Source organism: Physeter macrocephalus, chromosome 8 (assembly GCF_002837175.3).
Source record: "Physeter macrocephalus isolate SW-GA chromosome 8, ASM283717v5, whole genome shotgun sequence".
Lineage (NCBI taxonomy): Eukaryota > Metazoa > Chordata > Mammalia > Artiodactyla > Physeteridae > Physeter > Physeter macrocephalus.
This window is the reverse complement of record NC_041221.1, coordinates 150,581,759-150,601,843: the sequence shown is the minus strand read 5'-3', so window position 1 is coordinate 150,601,843 and position 20,085 is coordinate 150,581,759. Positions and strand designations below refer to the sequence as shown.

The 20,085-nt window shown below is 38.4% G+C and overlaps 1 protein-coding gene across 1 annotated transcript in view; it reads right to left on the bottom strand.

Annotated features, from left to right (window-relative positions):
* The window catches only part of SGCD (sarcoglycan delta), a 422,824-nt gene that overhangs the window by 214,838 nt on the left and 187,901 nt on the right, over positions 1–20,085 (bottom strand). The window contains exon 3 of the mRNA XM_028493399.2: positions 18,050–18,151. Within this exon, the coding sequence (XP_028349200.1) occupies positions 18,050–18,151 (102 nt within the window). The remainder of the gene's footprint in view (positions 1–18,049; positions 18,152–20,085) is intronic.

Here is a 20,085-nt window from a genome sequence, read left to right as displayed (position 1 = left end):
ATGAGGTATCACCTCACACCAGTTAGAATGGGCATCATCAGAAAATCTACAAACAACAAATGGTGGAGAGGGTGTGGCGAAAAGGGAACTCTCTTGCACGGTTGGTGGGAATGTAAACTGATACAGCCACTATGGAAAACAGTATGGAGGTTCCTTAAAAAACTAAAAATAGAATTACCATATGATCCAGCAATCCCACTACTGGGCACATACCCAGAGAAAACCATAATTCAAAAAGACACATGCACCCCAATGTTCACTGCAGCACTATTTACAATAGCCAGGTCATGGAAGCAACCTAAATGCCTGTCAACAGATGAATGGATAAAGAAGCTGTGGTACATATATACAATGGAATATTACTCAGCCATAGAAAGGAACGAAATTGAGTCATTTTTGAGATGTGGATGGACCTAGAGACTGTCATACAGAGTGAAGTCAGAAAGAGATGAACAAATATCATATATTTATGCATGTATGGGGAACCTAGAAAAATGGTTCATTCCTACAGATGAACTGGTTTGCAGGGCAGAAGTTGAGACACAGATGTAGAGAACAAACGTATGGACACCAAGGGGGGATAATCGCAGGGGGTGGGGATGGTGGTGTGCTGAATTGGGCATTCGGATTGACATGTATACACTGATGTGTATAAAATTGATGACTAATAAGAACCTGCAGTATAAACAAACAAACAAACAAAAACAACTAATACTAAACTTTCTTTGGGTTATTTGTATGGAATTATGTTAACATAAATGTTTCAGATATTACATGAAATTTCTAAAAAAAAAAAAAAAAAAAAAAAAAAAAGAATGGAACAGAGAATTGTGCAAAGATGAAGGGACAGTGAAAACGTTGCAAAATTGGGCCAGGTCAAGACATCCCAGGAAACGACACACCTCTCTCCCCAAACTCCTTCCTTCCCTCCCCCTCCTCCATTCCTTCTCTCTCTCTCTCCTTACCTACTTCCATCCATTCAATAATAATTTATTGAGCACCTGCTCCATGCCATAAAACGTAGCCAAATGTTTAATTCAACGCTATACAAACAGAAGTAGCTCTAAGACTTTTTTTTTAAGTGTTACTTAACAAGCAGTACAGGGCAAGAAGAAAGGAAGATGGTTTATTTCACATTAATGCCACAAACACTCACAAAGTGCCTGCTTTGTATAAGATACTGGGAGCAGAGAACCCACAGAGAACAGAGATGAGCAACTGAAATGGCACATGAGACACAGGAGGTATCTCCAATCGATCATGAGAGGGAAGTCTCTAGGTATAGGACATAAAAGTCATTCTGGGCCCTCTTTCTCAAATACTCCAAAATAACAGAGTCAAGAAAGTAAGGTATCAAAAGAAAAAAATAAACGCAAAAGCAGAACATATTCAATTCGAAATTCTGACCAGTTTCATTGGAAGCAACATCTTTTCATTGCAGTTTTTCTCATCTTGTCTTCAAATACTTGCCTCTTCCTTTAAAAAAATAAAGTGAATTGTTCCAAATGACATCACCATAGCATCCAATGGAAGCACCTTTGGCCAATCACTTAGCTTACCTCACTCAATGTTTGTTTTTGCTAATGTATTATTCTAAAGACCCTGGGGCTCTGAGAAAGCCAAGAAAGATTTATTAACCAAGACATCTTCTGAAAGAAGCTCAGCAGCAAGGAAAAATATATCATCTCTCCTTTAGTTAACTCTTACTGTAAGGAAAGTCAGTGTGCTTCTCCAGGCCCAGAGCGGTGAGATGGCAAAGAAAGTCATAAAAGCAGAATCTCTCTTCCAGCCAAGCGGCGTCCTTGTTTTCCTTTCTACTCACTTGAGTAGCCTGAGAGGGTATAAACATTTTCTTGCTTCCATCATGGAGTTAAGAACTTTATAGACAAGATAGGGTAGGACTAGTTAAGGCAGCACTCCTAACCATTTTACCCTGAATGTCAGCCAATCACAGGAAGTGTTCAGGAGGACAGTAAAAACAAGGTTTCCATCAGGCACTGAGATGTAATTGATGAAAAATTCCAAAGTAAGACATCACATCAATATGCAGAATTGACAGGGGAAATACCCAAGAACATCCTTACCGGTTTCAAGGAGATGTAATAAGGATCAAGCATGGGGAGGTGAGGGGATGTGTGAGTATATATTTTTAGTGGGGGTGAGGGGTCTGCTACTTTCTAATCTCAAGCCCAGTGAGAAGAGGCATCAATTAATCCACTCTGAGATCCTGACATGTGTTTCCTGTCTCCGAAGCCATCACAGATTTCCCACCAGGGAATCTAGAGGGTATTGCAGGCAGGAGAGGGCTGCTAATTCAGAAATAGCATGTGTGCTCTCAGAGTTTGCCTAGGAAGGGATGGATGACTGTTCTTCACAAAACAGAGGTGTGCCAAGTGGGAAAGAGAGCTGTCCTGGAGACATCAGAAGTCCTCCTGAAGGGGGCCTTCCTGGGAGGCAAGAAGTTTTCATGTGGAATGGAAGGAGGGATGAAGCATCCTGTCCAGGAATGGAATGCTTTGCCTGCTTTTTCTATAGGATTTGTAGAAGATGTATCACACCTCCAGGGCCAGGAATCTCCAAAGACTCCAGAAAATGCTTCATGAGGGAAGAAGTCAGTTTAACTATTTACCAGTCCCAGAGGGCACAAAGGCACCCAGCCGAGTAACAAATATTCCAACCTCTACCATAACCACTACCCTGGTAGGGTCTTAAACTCTAGCCAGCAGCTAGCAACTCATGAGATGAGAGCAGAGACAGCTGAAATAAATCCAACCCCTACTCCCAAAGGTATGGAGTCACCAACTAAATGCTGTATCTAGGGAAAAGAAACAAATACTTAACTTTGAATGAGGTTTGAAGTGATAAATATCTCACATGAGACATCTAAAATTTCTAAAGTGACCTGTACTTTGTCCCTTAAATACCACCACACTGTTAACTTTTAAGTGGGCCAAAAAATCCACTAGGAATTGCCCAAGTTTTAATGGGGGAGAGATAGGGGAAGACCATTCCCCACTCAAATTTCAAAGAAATAGTGAAGGGAAAAATAAAGATGCATTTTGATCATGAGTTGTGCTTATTGAACATACAAGTTACATATTTATTCAACAAGTATTTGTTGAACGCCAATCACTGTGATAGACAATGAATACAAATAAGTCTTACAATAGGACTCCTGCAACAGAACTATAACAGAACTCTGTACTCCTGTACAGAGTGTGCAAAGCAATGGGATAGAATGGGGGCTTCCTTGACATAATCTGTTCTCAAGACAGACTGATACAGAGATAGAAAGCACATGCTTTGGGGTAGTTCATACTTGGATTTGAATTCCTATTGCTCCTTAGATGAGCTGGAGAAAATTACCTAACTATTTTACACTTCAGTTCTCCTCGCCTACAAAATGGAGATAATGTAATCTACCTTTTAAGATTGCCAAGACGATTTAAGGAAAAGGTACAGAAAGCACACAGTATACTTGACCTCTAAGATCTCAAAAACTGGTAGGGGACATTACCAACAAGATAGCAATATGAGTAGTAAGCCTTTAGAATCAAACAGATAAAATAAATGGATATTGCCATTAAATATCTCCATCATAAAAGTTAAAATGAAAGATTTAACAGAAAGTATTAATTCTTCTTAAATAATTTACATCTCCCTACTCATCTTTCTAATACTTGATAAAAATCCCCACTCAGTTGTAATATTTTTATTTCCTGGGCTTTATTATATAATAAATAATATATTATACAATCAGTGCCATATAATCTAGGATTCAATCATTGCATTTCCTATGCTTTAATTGTCTTTTTGTACAAAGTTTCATCTCCCAAATTGTATTGTAAGAGCTCACTGAAGATAGGGCAGGCAATAATATTCTGCTTACTTGCTAGAATGTTTTAGATCTTCAACAGAAATAGGACAGAACTGAATAGAAAAGACTTAAGTTTTAAGATGTGTCAATGTGTAAAAACGCAGGCTATTCTGAGCTGCCACTGTAAGCCCAAACACAAGCATGGCAGTCTTTGTAATTGCTTCGTAAACTGGGAAGCACTCTCAGGGTCAAAGCAGAAATCCTTCTTGATACCTGCAAATCACCTCTGATGAGAAACTTCTGGCCTTGAGGTTCCACACACTATGACAAAGACAGGCAGGTACAGAACAAACTTTCTCCAACAATGTTTCAAGTTGAATTTCAACATGGAAGCTCATTGAGTCTGCCGACGGCATTTTGAAAAGAATTTCATTAAATGTTGCTAACATGTCATAAGCTCCCTTAAATGGAAGGGTAATGGCTCATAACATTTGTAAGCTTTTTAATTTCATGGAATATGAGCAGCATAATCAGGACCTATTAAAGTCAATCAACTGTGCCAAGTGGGGCTACCTACCTTTGCTTTTGTTTCTATTTTTCTTGTGGGTACACCCTGTGGACCAAGAGGCAGCAGTCCCAGTATCATTCTTTAAGGCTAATGCTGGTGTGTGATGTCCTGAACCTCCTCTGATGAAATCATCACAGCAGCATTTGCATGCCTGGGATGAAGAGACACCTCTTGGGAAATGGCTTTTGGCTTCTGGGAAAGAGAGATTTCCCTTTCCATTTGCTTCGGCTCAGAAGGTGCAATTTTGGTAGGATTCAAAATCAGCCATCTGACAAATGTAACTGGAATTAATAAATAGAGATGACTATAAGAAATATTTATATTTTCAGTGACACAGTGGTGCCCAAACTATTAATCCTTCAAGACCAGTCTCCAGGTTTCTTCTACCATGAAACCTTTAATTACAGTACTGGCCATTTATAAGGGCTAAATTCCAGGTACTGTTCTAGGCACAATGTATATGTTTTCTCATTTAATTTTCAGAACAACTCTATGATGCTTTCAGCTATCCCACATTATGTACAGAGAAACTAAAGTTTGAGACATAAAGTAATATGGCCCAAGTCACAAATCTAGTGAGTAGCAGAGCCAAGCTTTAAACCCAGTTTTAGTCTGACTTTAAATCATGGGTACTTTTCTTTCTTTCTTTTTTTTTTTTTTTCTTTCATTTTTATAGGCCACGCCATGCGGGATGTGGGATCTTAGTTCTCCAACTAGAGATCAAACTCGTGCCCCCTGCATTGGGAGCACAGAGTCTTAACCACTGGACCGCCAGGGAAGTCCCTGGGTACTTTTCTACTATGCTATGTTGCCTTCACAATGACCCTGATGCAAGTCTTTCCGTGGGAATGCAGATATCTAGAGAGAGCTTTTTCATATGGGGACAAGAGGGTACCAGGTAGGGTGATGATCCAGGATAACTGAAGGCTAGAGAGTCTAACAGGGAGAACTCACCCCACAGTCGAGGGAGAAAGCACACATCAAAGTTGGAAAAGCGGAACTGAGGATAACAAACCACCTTAGGAGAAGGCCACTCACAGAAAGCTGATTTAGAGTGAGGACGGCTGGGAACAGAATGGAGTAGGGGATGGGCTAGGGCAAGCAGTGTTACACTAAGACTGAGAACACATGGAAAAGTTAGGGTTCTACTTTTGTGCCCTGCTGGCTGCACAGGCAGGGCACATCTGATGGCTTGATGGAGTTGGGTAGGACCAGATAAGCTCATCATATAAATCTTTACTGCAAAAAAACCCAGAATGATGGGCATATAGATGGTGTCCACATATAGTGTCTGCATTTAATTATAACTTATACAAATGATCAGGAAAACATTCAGCTATTCCCTAGGCGGCCATTAATGACTACTGGACCAAGAAAATACACTAATTAATAGTGTATGATATGCACATACTCTGAATGACATGTACACCTACCAAGATACCTGAAGGAGATGAAAGAAAAGTGTTCATCTTAAAAGAGGAAGAAAATTTTATCCAAGACGACTTGCTGCATTATGGGTATTACTGTATTTTTAACAATATTTCTAAGATATGAAAAAAACAGTTCAAGAGATAAGGATGGTAGTGGGATCTTGGACATAACATATTTAAAGAACTTGTAAAAGAAGCTGAATTTAGAATGAAGAAGACAGAATCCTTTCTTCAAAGGGGCTCCCAGAGGTAATTAAGCCCCGATGTCCTAAGGCATACATTATACATAATGAGTGAACTTCTCTTTTATGAATCTACAATGGTACTGGATATTTGGAGAACTGGAAGAATTAAGAAAATGGTCACTTATATTTTCCATGTTCTGTAGTTTCAGATAAGGAACCAGAGTTAACAAAGGCCAGGTCTTTGGAAATTCGGTATTTCTATAGGTTTTTATTACTTCATATTAGCTCCACTTTGGTGGGCTTAGAATGAGAAATCAGTAACTTGTAGTCTGAGGTTCGGGACAAAATCATATCTGCAGAACCTAAGATCTCTGGAATATCATGATATTTTTCTGGAGTCAGACTTCATTAGCACATGGATCTTTGATTATTTCCAGATAGATACTGTAATAGAATTCTAATAGAAGGCATGACCAGAGAAAAGTAATGGTGTAGTGGGAGATGGTACAGTTTAGGGGATCTGTGGTTGGAATGGGGAAAAATTGGCCTCTACAGGAAGCTGTGACTGTGTGAGGCCTATGCAACTACAGAACAGAGCGGGGTGGGGAACAGCCAGAGAAGTAGCAATTGGCAAAAAAAAAAAAAAAAAAAAAAAAAAAAAGGAAGTAAGATGCTCTCTTCATGAAACTAGTAAGGGTCCTACATGTTTCTCTGGATTGAAGGGAAAGCAAGTTAGACAAACAGTACAGACCAACACATAAATACTGTCTACTGTCCTGAGATAATACAGCATTCCAGTTAAGAATGTGTGTCAACATGAGTTGGAATATTAGATGCATGTTAGATAGATGTTTTTCCTTAACCCTTCTATTTGACTGCTTCTCTCTAAATGGAAGATCAAAATGCTAGGTACTTTCTAGTGATACTCTAAGGAATGAATGAAATAATTTTACATGAGAAATGTGGCTATTAGCTATTACAATATGAGGGTTTAATTTCATATTATTTTGATTCAAATTCAGCAAATATTTCTGAGCAATTACTATGGGCAAGGCCCTCTGTTAGGTGATTTAGAACCTATTAGTTCACTTGATCTCCATAACAACAAATCCTTTAAGATGATTTAAAGTTAAAGATATTCCATATTAGAACAGCCAAACCCTCAGGCACTTAGCAACACATTAACGTTTTCTAACCATTCTCCATTTCCTGGTTGCCATTTGCTAGTTATCTCAGGAAAAGAATGGTCCAGGCATCTGCAGAGCATCTTTTCTTCCTCTCCTTGGCTTAGCCTCACTGGTTCTCCTGACCATCACATTTATTCTACCAGGTTGTGCACATAAAGCCAGGGATACTATACTTTGTGGTGACGTAAGGACTTTAGAAGGGTAATTTTAAAGATAAGTGCGCTTTTGGCCATAAAGGCCAAATTTAAAAATCAAAACCATGTAACATTACCATAAGTCAACATTGCTGGATCCCACAGGATCATGAGCCCTGTGTTGAGCTGTGGTGGAAGGAACCCTAATAGAAACAGTCCCCGTTTCCTTCACCCACTAAGAGCGAGCAACTGACCTGAACGATCCAAGACGTTTGGCATCGGCCACCTTTTTAGACTAACTTGGTTGTAATGTAGTCTCATTGTGTTTTCTTTTCATTAAACTTCTTCCTGTACCTCCCTAACCAGAGTTCTGCTAAGATACGGTCAAAGAAACACTGAGTGATTTAGCAAACTCTCTGTGGCAGCCATAGAAAGCATGGGGGTACATTCCACATTCTCAGAAAACTCAGACGGTAAGACCAGTCCAAAAAATTCAAGACTGCTATAAAATAAATGAAAAACCTTGGTTTGTTAACAACTATAGTCAGAAACAAACATGGGGACTATATATCCATCCAGTGATATGACTACTTATGCATTAACAACTTAAAAATAAAGCCAGCTCCATTTCTCATCTATTAATGAGCTACTACCTAAGGATAATTCATCTTCCCATAAAATTCCTCTCATATTTTTTAACGTAACTGTCTGAGCCTTAACTGAGGCCTAAAAGCAATCTACACAGCTTATTAGTAGAAAACTGCAATTATCGTACCATCTGTACTTGTCCGTTACTGTAGAGAGATGCCACTTTTTATTTCCATGATTCTGATGTTACAAAATGGAAGCTGTGGCTTACTAGGTGGATAAATCTACCATACTGCACCAAGCAAGGAAAGAAACTGGGTAATGTGCTTGTCTTATTCTTTCCACATGGCGATTTTCATCACCATCTACCTCTCCCTCTTCAACTCCCTCCAAAATGCAAAAAGTACAAAATGCCAAATATTTATTGGTCTTAAAAGTCTTATTTACTTTGTGGACCATGTGGTATTTGCCTGGAGGCAGAATCATTGCCGATAAAAACAGAATCATTCATGGAGATGGAAAGTGCACACTCATAATTTAGGCAACTGCCATTTAAAACATCACTGGTAATAAATTACAGAGCAATGCGTCAAAAGGCTATGCTCAGCTGTTGGTGGAGATCACAAAATCAAAGAGTAAGTATTTGCTTATAATTTCACATGGCAAGGAAGTGTTTTTTCAGCCTCTGAAATAACATCTCCTGAGAAATTATCAGTGTTTTTTGACAATGAACAAGTTTGTTTGTTTGTTTGTTTTAATTAAGACTAACTACAACACACCCACAGCAATTACAAAGTGCTGGGTGCAGCAAGAGTTTCCAGGAGATGAGTATGTTTTGACTGAAGCATTTAGAAAATCTTTTATTTTTTTTTGCCAAGGCTTTAGGAGTAAAGAACAACAAAATATTTAAGAATGTATTAAAATGCCCTTCTTCCTTAAAGCTATAGATTCTCTCTCCATTACTCTCCCCCAATACTCAACAAGTATTATTGGCTGTGAGGTACCACCTAACCAAAGTATTCCTACTTACTCCTACCATTTAAGGAACATAAACCAAATGACAAGAGACTCTGGTATGTACTTTTCCTTCTTCAATGTTATTTATGAAATAAGCGAGAAGCAGTCTCACATCACACTGTGGATGTTCCAGAAACCAAAAGAGTGAGAGGATGCTGACATGCCATAGTGATGATAAAGAGAATCTCAAAGATGTGAAGGGCTAGAAAGTGCTAATTTTGTTATCTTCACCTTGCCTGTCTGTAACACACAGCTCCGTATTCTGGAGTTTTCATTAACCTGTGGATGGCACAAATCAAGTCTTAGAGCAGCACAAAAGAGCAAGGTAGGGAAAGATGGGCTTTCAGTACCTTTAGTACCACTTTTACCTCTTCCACCTTGTCTGTCCTGTTCCCCCATGGTCTCCCACCACATAGTTACTCACGCCGTCTTCTACATAACACAATACTTAGTATGAGGCTGATAAAGAAACTTATTCAATCTAAAGCTCCTATAAAAGAGAAATTTGTCTTTATCTCCCTACCTGGGAGGCTCTTAGAGAATCTTTGAGTTAGAAGGATCCTAAGAGAACAGTCATTTATTCAAAAAGCCAAACAATCAACGACAACAACAATTTGCTTTCCTTCCATATGAGAGGCACTAGTTAGAAACCAGGGAAACAGTGGTAAACAAAGCAAATAATAATACTAACAAATTTTAATAATCAAAAATTATCATACTGAAATTTTATATAGTGCTTTATACTCAAAGCAATATTCTACAAACAGTAACATTTACCTAAAAAATTTTACATAATTATGTAAAATAAATTAACTCTTACAATCCTGTTATACACTTATGAGGTAGTGCTGCTATTAGGCTCATTTTACAGATGAGGAAAATGAAGCGCAGAAAAGGTCAAGTAATCTGCTTGAGGCAACACAGATAGTAAATGGTGGAGCCAAGATTTAAATCCAGGGAGGTGGCATTCCACAGCCTGCTCTTATACATCATTTAACAATTGCCTTTCTCGGTCCCTGCCATCATAGAGATTATGCAGTAATAATGGGAAGCAAACAGGTAAGTACATAAATATTTAGTCATTTAATATATACATATGATATATAAATAGAAATTAATATACCTAAGTAATATGACATGATATAATATAATGGCAGAAAATAAAAGCTACTAGGTAAGGGATATATTTTCAATGGGTGGGCAAGGAAGCTGTCTACCAGGAGATGCCATTTGAGCAGAGGCCTGAATGGAGCAAGGCTAGGTTTTCATCCAGCCTGGTGTTTTCGAACTGTGGTGCACTGACCCCCCGCCCAGGGCCTGGGCATCCTGTGGCTGATGACAGGGAGACTGGGTGGGCAGGGCAATGGGCTGCAGCACCCCAGCCCCTGCCCAACCACAGGAGCTCAGCTTCCATCTGGTCCAGATTTAGGGTTCCAAGTAAAATCTGACTTCAAAAAGATTCCATGGCTTTAAAAACAATGTTGTAGAAATCCACTAAGCATGCCCAACCTCTTTACGTCACAGACACACTGAGAGCCAAGAGGAACGACTTGCTCCAGAGCTTGGTGCTGTTCCCAGCAGGACAAGAAGAGCATCCAGATTCCCCAACTTTGAATCTAGCGTACTTTCTGGAATACCAAACTGTCAGCTGTAACTCTCCTCCCATTCAGTACATTGTGTTAATCTCTAGATGGTATAGACAAAAGGTTTTATCCAAGTGACTGTGCCTCTCTGTTTGGAAACTTCATAACCAAACGCCAGGCTTATCAAGAATTGCAAGCATGCTCTTGCCTGTCTCCTGTATTTATTAAAGTGCCCCTACCTCTGCCTCTTATTCTAATTTACATTTTTCTTGATCTTAACCTATTATATCTTTTCTTAATCTGTCCCTGTACATATTTCTTACAAGCAATTGTACTTCAAATCCTTTGTGGAAATGTGTATGTGCATAAGGGGAAGGAGTACTTGCAGTAGGGGTTTGGCATGAATACAAATTTCTGAGTCTTCAAATAATTGAGATTCTAATGGTGGACCTTTGGTTACCACAGCAGACAAGAAAATTTGGGGTGCAGTCTACTTGCCCAGTGGCCCTCAAACAATATAATTAGACATTCTCAACCTCATTTGAAGTTCAGACCTACCTCTTCTATGAAAACTCCAGCTGATAGAGTTACAACTGAGATTTAACCAAAGTCCTCAGCAACTCGTCTATTTCCAGCATGATATTCATTGAAGAAAAGCACACACAGTCAATTTTTCCAAAATTAAAGAAAGAACAAAAACCCCATCAGCCCATTTTAATTCTAAGGCAACCAAAAACCTCTGAATAACTATCTGTTTCCCAGGATAAACAAACAAAAGGACCAAAGGATTAAACACTGATCTATTCAAAGTTTGTGTGTCTGGTTTTTCCTTTTTAACAAAAAAAAAAAGAAAAAAGCAAGCAGCTGCTTCACCCTGTTGTCCATGATAAATGATGACACGTAAAAAGACAAATACATTTCAGGAATGGCAATCTGCTTCACAGTACAGATGGGCTTATAGACGACTCTTCCAATGTTTAATAATCTCCATAATTTATGTGTGAGCTAAGAAATGCAAAGATGCCTAGTGTGCCCCTTTGACTCAGTACAAATCACTTTTATTTACTTGGGCAATACTTCATGGTCCAGTTAACTTCTTAATTAAAGACAGCAGGATGCTCATGTTCCATGCAAGTGGCATGGAAAACACTGTTTTGTGTGCAGTGTGTTCAGCTGGGAGTTGAAGCTGAGGAGAAGACACCACGGCTTTCGGTTGGTTTCTAAACCAACCAGAGACACGGCTCCTCTCGTTGTAACTAAATTGTCAATGGAGCCTCTTCAGACAAAACTTGTGCTTGTCTTCCATCCTACATTACTTTATTTTGCCTCATGCCAAATCCAAAATTTCAACTTTCTTCCCCTTGTCTGCCTCTTCCCCAGTCATGTTCTGTTATGGTTAAAGGAAGAAAGACAAAAAAGAGGCGTGTTCTAGGAGACTCAGGGTGGAGAATGGCCCTGGTGGGCCAGAACCTCAGCCTCCAGAAGCTCTGAGACTGCTATCTCTTGCCATTGAGCTTGTATACTATGTCAAAACCCACAGGAGCCAGATGACTAGGAGAAATTGGTGTAAAAGAGAGAGACACAGGAAGTGAGGAGCAGTGAGTCATGAGTGACTACGAATCCTAAGAAGTCAACCTAATTTCTGGACTCCTGCATGATGAGATAGATACATTCTCAATACCATAAACCAGAGGTTGTGCACCCCCAAGGGATTTCAGGGGCCCATTATATAAACAAGCTAAACAGGTGGGGTATGAGACAGTGGTGACTGATGGATGCTGTGGCACAATGAAGAACAAATATGCATCTAAAGGAGGCACTGTCTACTTAGCTCCAGTCCTTATGAATATCAAACCACTCTGTCAGATTTTCTGGAGGTTTTTTGGTGAGAATCAAAAAATATAGATTTTTTAAAATGTCAAGTCTTCAGATATTTAAATATTAGAAACAAATTCACATTCAAAGGAAAACAATGTGTGAGGCACATAAACTGTATCTTTAGGCCGGATTCAGTTTGCAACTTCTGTCATAAAGCTTCATATCAATAGTTAACTTCATAGTGCATAAGGTGGGTCATTTAAATTACTTCGTTTAACCCTCACAGTAACTTGATAAAGTAGACAATATCATCTCAGTGATTAGGTCAGCCATCATTAAGCTTGGTCCTCCTGCATTATCCACTGTTGTTTCCAGTTTCCTTTTTTTAATGCGTGTGAATTCTCTCAGGAACTTAATATGCTTTGCAGTAAGTGAGAGGGAAATGGCCATGTATAACTCAACCTATCGTACTAAAGACAGTGTCATGAGAAAATTAATTACCACATACACTGTGTGTTGATGTGGAAGAAAATACTGCAATCCTGAATTTCAGTTCTGACTTTTGCTGGGCATAACTTGGGTAAGTTCAACCTCCTTTCTGGGCCTTAGGGCCCCATACATTAAATGAAGTCACTGGTCTAGTTGAATTCTTAGGGACTTTCAACTTCCAACATAGATATGGCTTGTTAATTCAGGCTGATAGAATAAGTCTCAATTCACATCATACTAAAATCAAAATGGAATTTTAAAACCCAGCTTTCCATAAAACAAAGAGATGATGGACATAAATGTGAAAATCCATGGTGAGAATGACCAGCTCAGAGTTTCAACAAGCATATAGCAGTTTCTCAACTTTCATAAACATTGACAAAATGGGATACCCTCAAAATCCATTTTATATGTGGAATTCAGGCTTTTCTAGGAACCAACACTCAGACTAGTGTTTATAAAGCACTGGCATATGTGTGAATTAATCTTTAAATATTTTATTATAGTTTGCTTTTTTTCTGTATCATAAAATGAGTGAAAACGTCATTCCTAGATCAAAGGGTATAAACATTTTAAGGTACTTAAGATACATCGAAAACTATTTTTTCAGAAAGACTGCCAGTAATCTATAGTGCCAGAGCCAGCAAAATTTTTTTTTTTTTTTTTTTTTTTTGTGGTACGCGGGCCTCTCATTGTTGGGGCCTCTCCCGTTGTGGAGCACAGGCTCCGGACGTGCAGGCTCAGCGGCCATGGCTCACGGGCCCAGCCGCTCTGCGGCATGTGGGATCTTCCCAGACTGGGGCACGAACCCGTGTCCCCTGCATTGGCAGGCGGACTCTCAACCACTGCGCCACCAGGGAAGCCCCCAGCAAAATTTTTAAGCAGAAGAATGAGAAAAAAAGTAAGTTGAACATTAGAAGAGTGTAACTCAGTGAAAGAAAAATTGAAAACTAAAAGCTATTGAATATGAAATGGGTTTCCTAAGAGATTTTCACTGAGTTTATGATTAAGTTTGTGAGTTTATTATTAAGAAGACATGCAAGAAGAGGATGCAAGACCATTTGGTTCAAAGGATGTTCAAACATCAGATGAGATTTGCACTACATGATGATGATGTAGATAGTGAAAAGTACTGTCCTTGAAATCAAATCATCATCTGCCATCATCAACATCATTGTCATCAAGACATGGGGGTGAGAGTGGGAATGACCATTTCTGGAACACTCATTTCGTGTCAAGTTCTGTATTAAGCACTTAAACACTACCTAACTTATTTACAACCACCTGTGATATAGATATTAATATCATCTCAGTTGCATAGGTAAGAAAACAAGATTTGCCAAGTTAAGAAATCATTCAAAGATCACTCATCAGTCAAACAGTAGCACTGGTTGCCACCCAAATCCAGTGATACTGAACATGAGCTTGACCATGGTGTTATACTGTCTCTTGGTATAGACAACTTCTAAGAACCCCATTTACATATGATTTCATTATTCTATAAACAGCTTTTTGGTAGGTAGAATATCTTAAAATATGTGAGTTTTTATAGACTAAAAAGTTTGAAAGACATTTAAATAACCTTAAATTTTATATAATAATTTTCTATTTTATTCTGTTAAAGTAAACTCAGTTTTATATCCCTCCTACGACTTTTCTTTCTACTGTCTTCTCTCCTAAACTTCTAAGTTCAATATAGCAATAGGCTAGAACCCGTATACCCACCCCATGTATAGCTTGAGAGAGGTATGGAGATAAAAGCACTGTGCAACTTCCCCATTTCTGTAGGCCTGGCACTAGTATGTGTTCAATAAATGCTCCTTTCCCTTCTCTTGTCACTTCACATTAAGTTATGCAAAAGCACCATCTAGTTCCAGCATCATGGGAAGCAAGGGAAGATGCCTCTCTGAAGAAGCAGGGATCTGCCACTTTTGTCCAAAATGATATTTTGGGATGAAAGGTCTCCTAGCACTCATGCATTCAATCTATCTACTAGTAGCTTCTGTCAAAAATCTGTAGTTGTATTTTGCAATTATAAAGATGCCTACCACACTGAAATGGGATTTAAATATACAGTTTTATGACATTAAATCCCTTAACTTTACAAATTTCTGTGCTAACGCATTCAAGTAGAATTACTAGGGACAGGGTGGTCTTTGGATGTAATGGTCGAATATTTAATTTAGTGTGTCCTTTTCAATCTATTTCCTGAGTGGCATGATACTTCACCACTTAGAAGCTATGCATCCATGTAGTTAAAGCTAGAGAATACCAGGGCTTTCATTCAATTCCCAGATGGGAGTTTTTATAGAGATGAACAATTTCTCATTAATTTATCTTCCTAAGAGATTGCTATCACACTAATCAATTTGTAGTGACTTTACCAAGTTTGCAACCTTCAATAATGAAATGGATATTGTATTGAACATGGTGTGGACTGCTTAAACAATCTCAGCTCCTCTCGGATCAATGAAACACAAAACCAAAATGAAGTCAAGTGTTGCTTCATTAGTTATCCTCACTTAGAAGAGCTGTGTAATCTTGTTCACTGGCCGCTGATCTCTTTTCAATGGGAAAAACAGAAGGAGACACCCCATGAAAGAGAAACAGCTGTGATCCATGGCAAAGTGATAGTGCAGATAATTCTACAGAGAAGAGTCTTCCAGAGATGGCATGTAAGCAATGGTCAGGTAATGTCAGAAAACAACAACAACAACAAAACAGTAAGATGAAGATGCCAGAGTAGAGAATGGAAAGCTACTACATGTGAGGTTCTCATAAGCATCATATGAGGCTATGATTCAAGAAGCATGGCAAATTCTACTGGTTACCTGCTCACCAATCATTCCCTCTACCATCTTTGCTCCCAGAACCCCAGTTTTGCTCAGCAGACAATAAGGAGAAGGAGAGACCTACAGACGAAATCCCTAGCTTCTAATCTTGTTCTTTCGCCTTAATGAGCAGTTTGGATTTTATTCTAGGTATAATGGGAAGTTAACAGAGAATCCTTTGCAAAGGTGTGGAGAGACCTGATATTTGAAAAGGCTACTTTGGCTACAATTTGGATGATGAGGCTAAGAGTGAAAGGCAGCAGAGATAGAAGAGGTTATAGCAATGGCGCAGGTGAGAGAGGATGGTGGCTTGAACTGGGGGGGTGACATGTGATGGAGAAGAGTGGATGGATATGGGCACATGTTTCAGGTAGAGGCCACAAGACTTTCTGGTGGATTTTAACATATATGCATATCTGCATGTCTTTTCTTCATTTAGAACACATTTATTTTGTTTTCAGAAACATATAAGGCTAAAAGCTTTACGCATTTGCCATTTATTTTTGAAAGGAAAAATACTTTCTGAAGAACAATGAAAAAATATGGATTTAACTCACTGCTTTTTCGATATTAAAGTTAGTTTTTCATGATCATCATTACTTTTTAAGCTTCCAATCAAGTGTATCTTTGACTTGGGATCAGATGACCACTGATTTTCAGATAGGCTGGCTGACATATTTTCTAAGAGTCCCATTCCTGCATATGGGCCTAAGAGATATACCAGGTACCCATTTTCAAGTCTTCTAAGACACGTGTCTCAATTCCTTTATATGACTATGATTCTCCACCAAGGAAACGTATTTCGGGATATTTTACTTAACACATATCAACTATTCTACCCATGATCTTAAAATCTGCTCTCTTGTACCATATGAAATCTAGCCTGAGCATTTACACATTTATGGAAATATCGCTAATATAGGTTAGAGGGGTTGGCAAACTACAGCCTGCAGCCTATTTTTCTGTGGCCCTTGAGATAAAAATGGGTTTTACATTTTTAAAGAATTATAAAAAAGAAGAAAAGCTGAAAATATTTACTCTCTGGCCCTTTACAGAAAAAGATCCAACACCATAAGAAAGAAATGACCAGCCCAAATTAGTGAGATAAACTAGTTTAATACTAGTTTATAATAATACTCTTGGTACTTTAAGCCAATATGCTACGGGTTCCCCATTAAATTTCATAATCACTGATTGGGTAGCTGAAATAATTTGCTCTTCTTGCTGATTTTAACATCATGTCTCCCTCCCTTTCACCAGGCACAGAAGAAAATAAACTTATTGGCAATTCAGTAGTTGCACTCAGTTTAATGCAATTCAGTAGTTTAGATAGCACTCAGATAAAATTACCCACTGCATCAAGTTGCTGAATTTCATTAATTGCATTAATCGATGAACACAATACAAATGATGCTTTGGGGAACTTCCATGTTATTCTTTGCTCACAGGTGGACGCGAACCAGTCCCAGGCAGAGCAAATACATTAATAATCCTTTTCAACCAGCATATTTCACCACCCCACCAAAAAGCAAAATTGAAAGCCAAAGAACAACCAACCCCCAAATATACTCAAAAACAAAAATTAATTTTGATAATATTGGTTAATAAAATCAAGGTGTCTAGGAATCACTTCCATCATGACTTTAAAAAAAAACAACAGAATGAGAGAAGGAGCTTTGGTAGGAGGCTGTGGTTAACAGAGAAGCTTTAGAATTGGATTTCCTGAGTTGAAATCCTTGCTCTACTGATTCATAAGAACATGGCTTTGGACAAACTACTTCTCTAAGCCTCAGTTCTTCAATGTGTAAAATGAAGGCAACAATAATCACCACCCCAGTGGACTAATCTATGAATTACATTAGATAATGATAATCCATCAAAGCAGCAAAGTGCATGGGACAGAGCACACACTCTACCGTGATCATTTAAATACCATTCTGAGCATAGTTGTAGTATATTAAATTGATTCTAATCAACCTTAGCTACATTGTCGAAATTCTTCATAAAAAATAAATTTCTAGCTCTTTAGGACTATTTCTAAAGATGCCTTTGAACTACTTGACAATTAAAAGCAATAACAAGACTTTCTTGGATTTGTATAGTACTGAAGGCATTTCCGCATTTATTTTCTTGTCTTCTTTGCAGCACAATGTAGAAAGTTTGTTAATAAAGGTTATCACCTTCTATTTGGCAGGGATGGAAAGAGGCTCAGAGAGGTCATCTCATTTGCTACAGTACCACAGTGGTGATTACACTCAAGATTTCATATTCCAAAGCATCTCACTTACCTGCATTGCCACCCCTGCCCCCAACCTTCTATACTCAGCCAACAGCAAGGTAATTTTCCCCAGATTTAGATTCCAGAGAAAGAACAATTCCTTCTTCTTGCAACAGAAACTTACTGGTCGGGACTGGATTTCTTTGGCGTAAAGAGGTTGCAAGAATTCGGAGTCTCCTTCTAGCTTTAGACCTTTTTCTGTGATTCTCAAGTTTCCCATTCCATCCTGAAAGAGAGGCGCAGAGATAACATGGAAAATTCGATTAGCCCAAATTTCAAAATACCTTAGGTTTTCAAAAATTGAAACAAAATTATTGCCTTTTTTTCTTTTTTGAGAAGGTAGAATGAGGGGGCTCCAAATGAAGACATGATATACTAGGAGGCATTTTTCAGTGTGATTATGAATATTACCCTCTTTGTTCACTTATTCTGAGAAAATTTATTCCAAGCAATCTTGGAAAACTGAGCAAATTCTACAAAGAAGCAAAATGTAAGTACTGCCCGCTAGTCATTCACTAGCACAGATGAAAGAAGCCCTTTTGACTAGGCAGTGGCGAGAGACTGGAGGCAGGAGATGGTGGGGAAAAGAGAAAAAGATGATTTCCCAGGTTAAAGTAAAAGATCCGATTTCTGAAACTATGCAGAAATGACAAACTGGCAGTCTGTTGGTCTAATTCAACCTTTGGACATGGTGTCTTTGGCTCACAAAATATTTAAGAAGTCAAATTATTTATTAATATTTTTATTAATATTTTATTATGCAAATATTAAAATACATACAAAAGGATATGAAAATAGAAAGGATAAATAGCAAACACCTATGTGGTTGCCCTTCATATTTAACAATTATCAATTTATGGCTACTCTTATTTACTATAGCTACTACACCCACCTCCTTTGGTTAAATATAACCATAATGCCATTACCACACCAAAAAAATAAATAAAATCGTTAATAAATATTATCAAATACCCAGTGTCAATGTTTGAATCTCAATATTTTTCTCTTTATATCTGTTTGTTTGAATCAAGTTCCCTATTGCAACTGGTTGATACGTAAAATACTAGGTCATCTCCTTAAATCTCCTCAGTCAATTTCTCTCTCACACATCCACACACATAAACATGCTTTATTTGATAAATAAAACATCATTTTTCCAATAGCACTTCCCACAGTTTAGATTTGCTGAACATTCCCATAATTTCATGTCATGTGTTCTCTGTCCCCTGTATTTTGTGTAAGTCAACAGATCAAGAAGCTTGATAAGATTCAGGCTCAGTTTTCTAGAAAGAATACATCCTAGGATGGAATATATTAGTTTTCTATTGCTACCATCACAAATAACCACAAACTCAACAGCTTAAGACAGCACAAGTTTATTATCTGTATATTAGAAGTCAGACCCAGGGCTCAAACGGGGAAAATCAAGGTGCCAGCGGGGCTGCTACACTCCTTTTAGGAGGCTCTAAGGCAGAACCTATTTCTTGACACTTTCTGGCTTCTAGAGGCTGCCCACATTCCTGGGCTTGTGGCGCCTTCCATATTCAAGGCAAAAATGGTCGGTTGAATCTTTCTCACATCCAGTCACTCTGACAATGAATCATCTGCCTCCCTCTTTCACTTTTAAGGACCCTTAAATTTCACTGGGAACACCAGGATAATCTCTCTATTTTAAGATCACCTGATAAGCAACCATTATTCCATCATAACCTTAATTTCCCTTTGCCATGTAATGTAACATATTCATGGGTTCTGAGATGAGGACATTGATGTTTTTGGAGTGGGGGGCATTTTTCTGCCTACCACATGCTAGATCAGGACACACTGAACATCTTTTGCTGTGATGTCATCAGCCACTGGTGATCTCTGCCTAGAGGATCCGTTATTTCACTAGAGATTTCAAACTTGTGATAAAATAATTATTTCCTCTTAATTTATTAGCTGGGATATTCTATCAGGAGAAATTGCATGTCATCAACTACATGTTTACCCTAAATTATAGTTTATATGGGAACTTGATAGATGCTTGATTTTTCCTCCTTTATTGATTAATAAAGGGTCTTTGGGTCTTTGTTGCTGTGAGCAGGATTTCTCTAGTTGCCTCGAGCGGGGGCTACTCTTTGTTGCGGTGCACGGGCTTCCATTGCGGTGGCTTCTCTT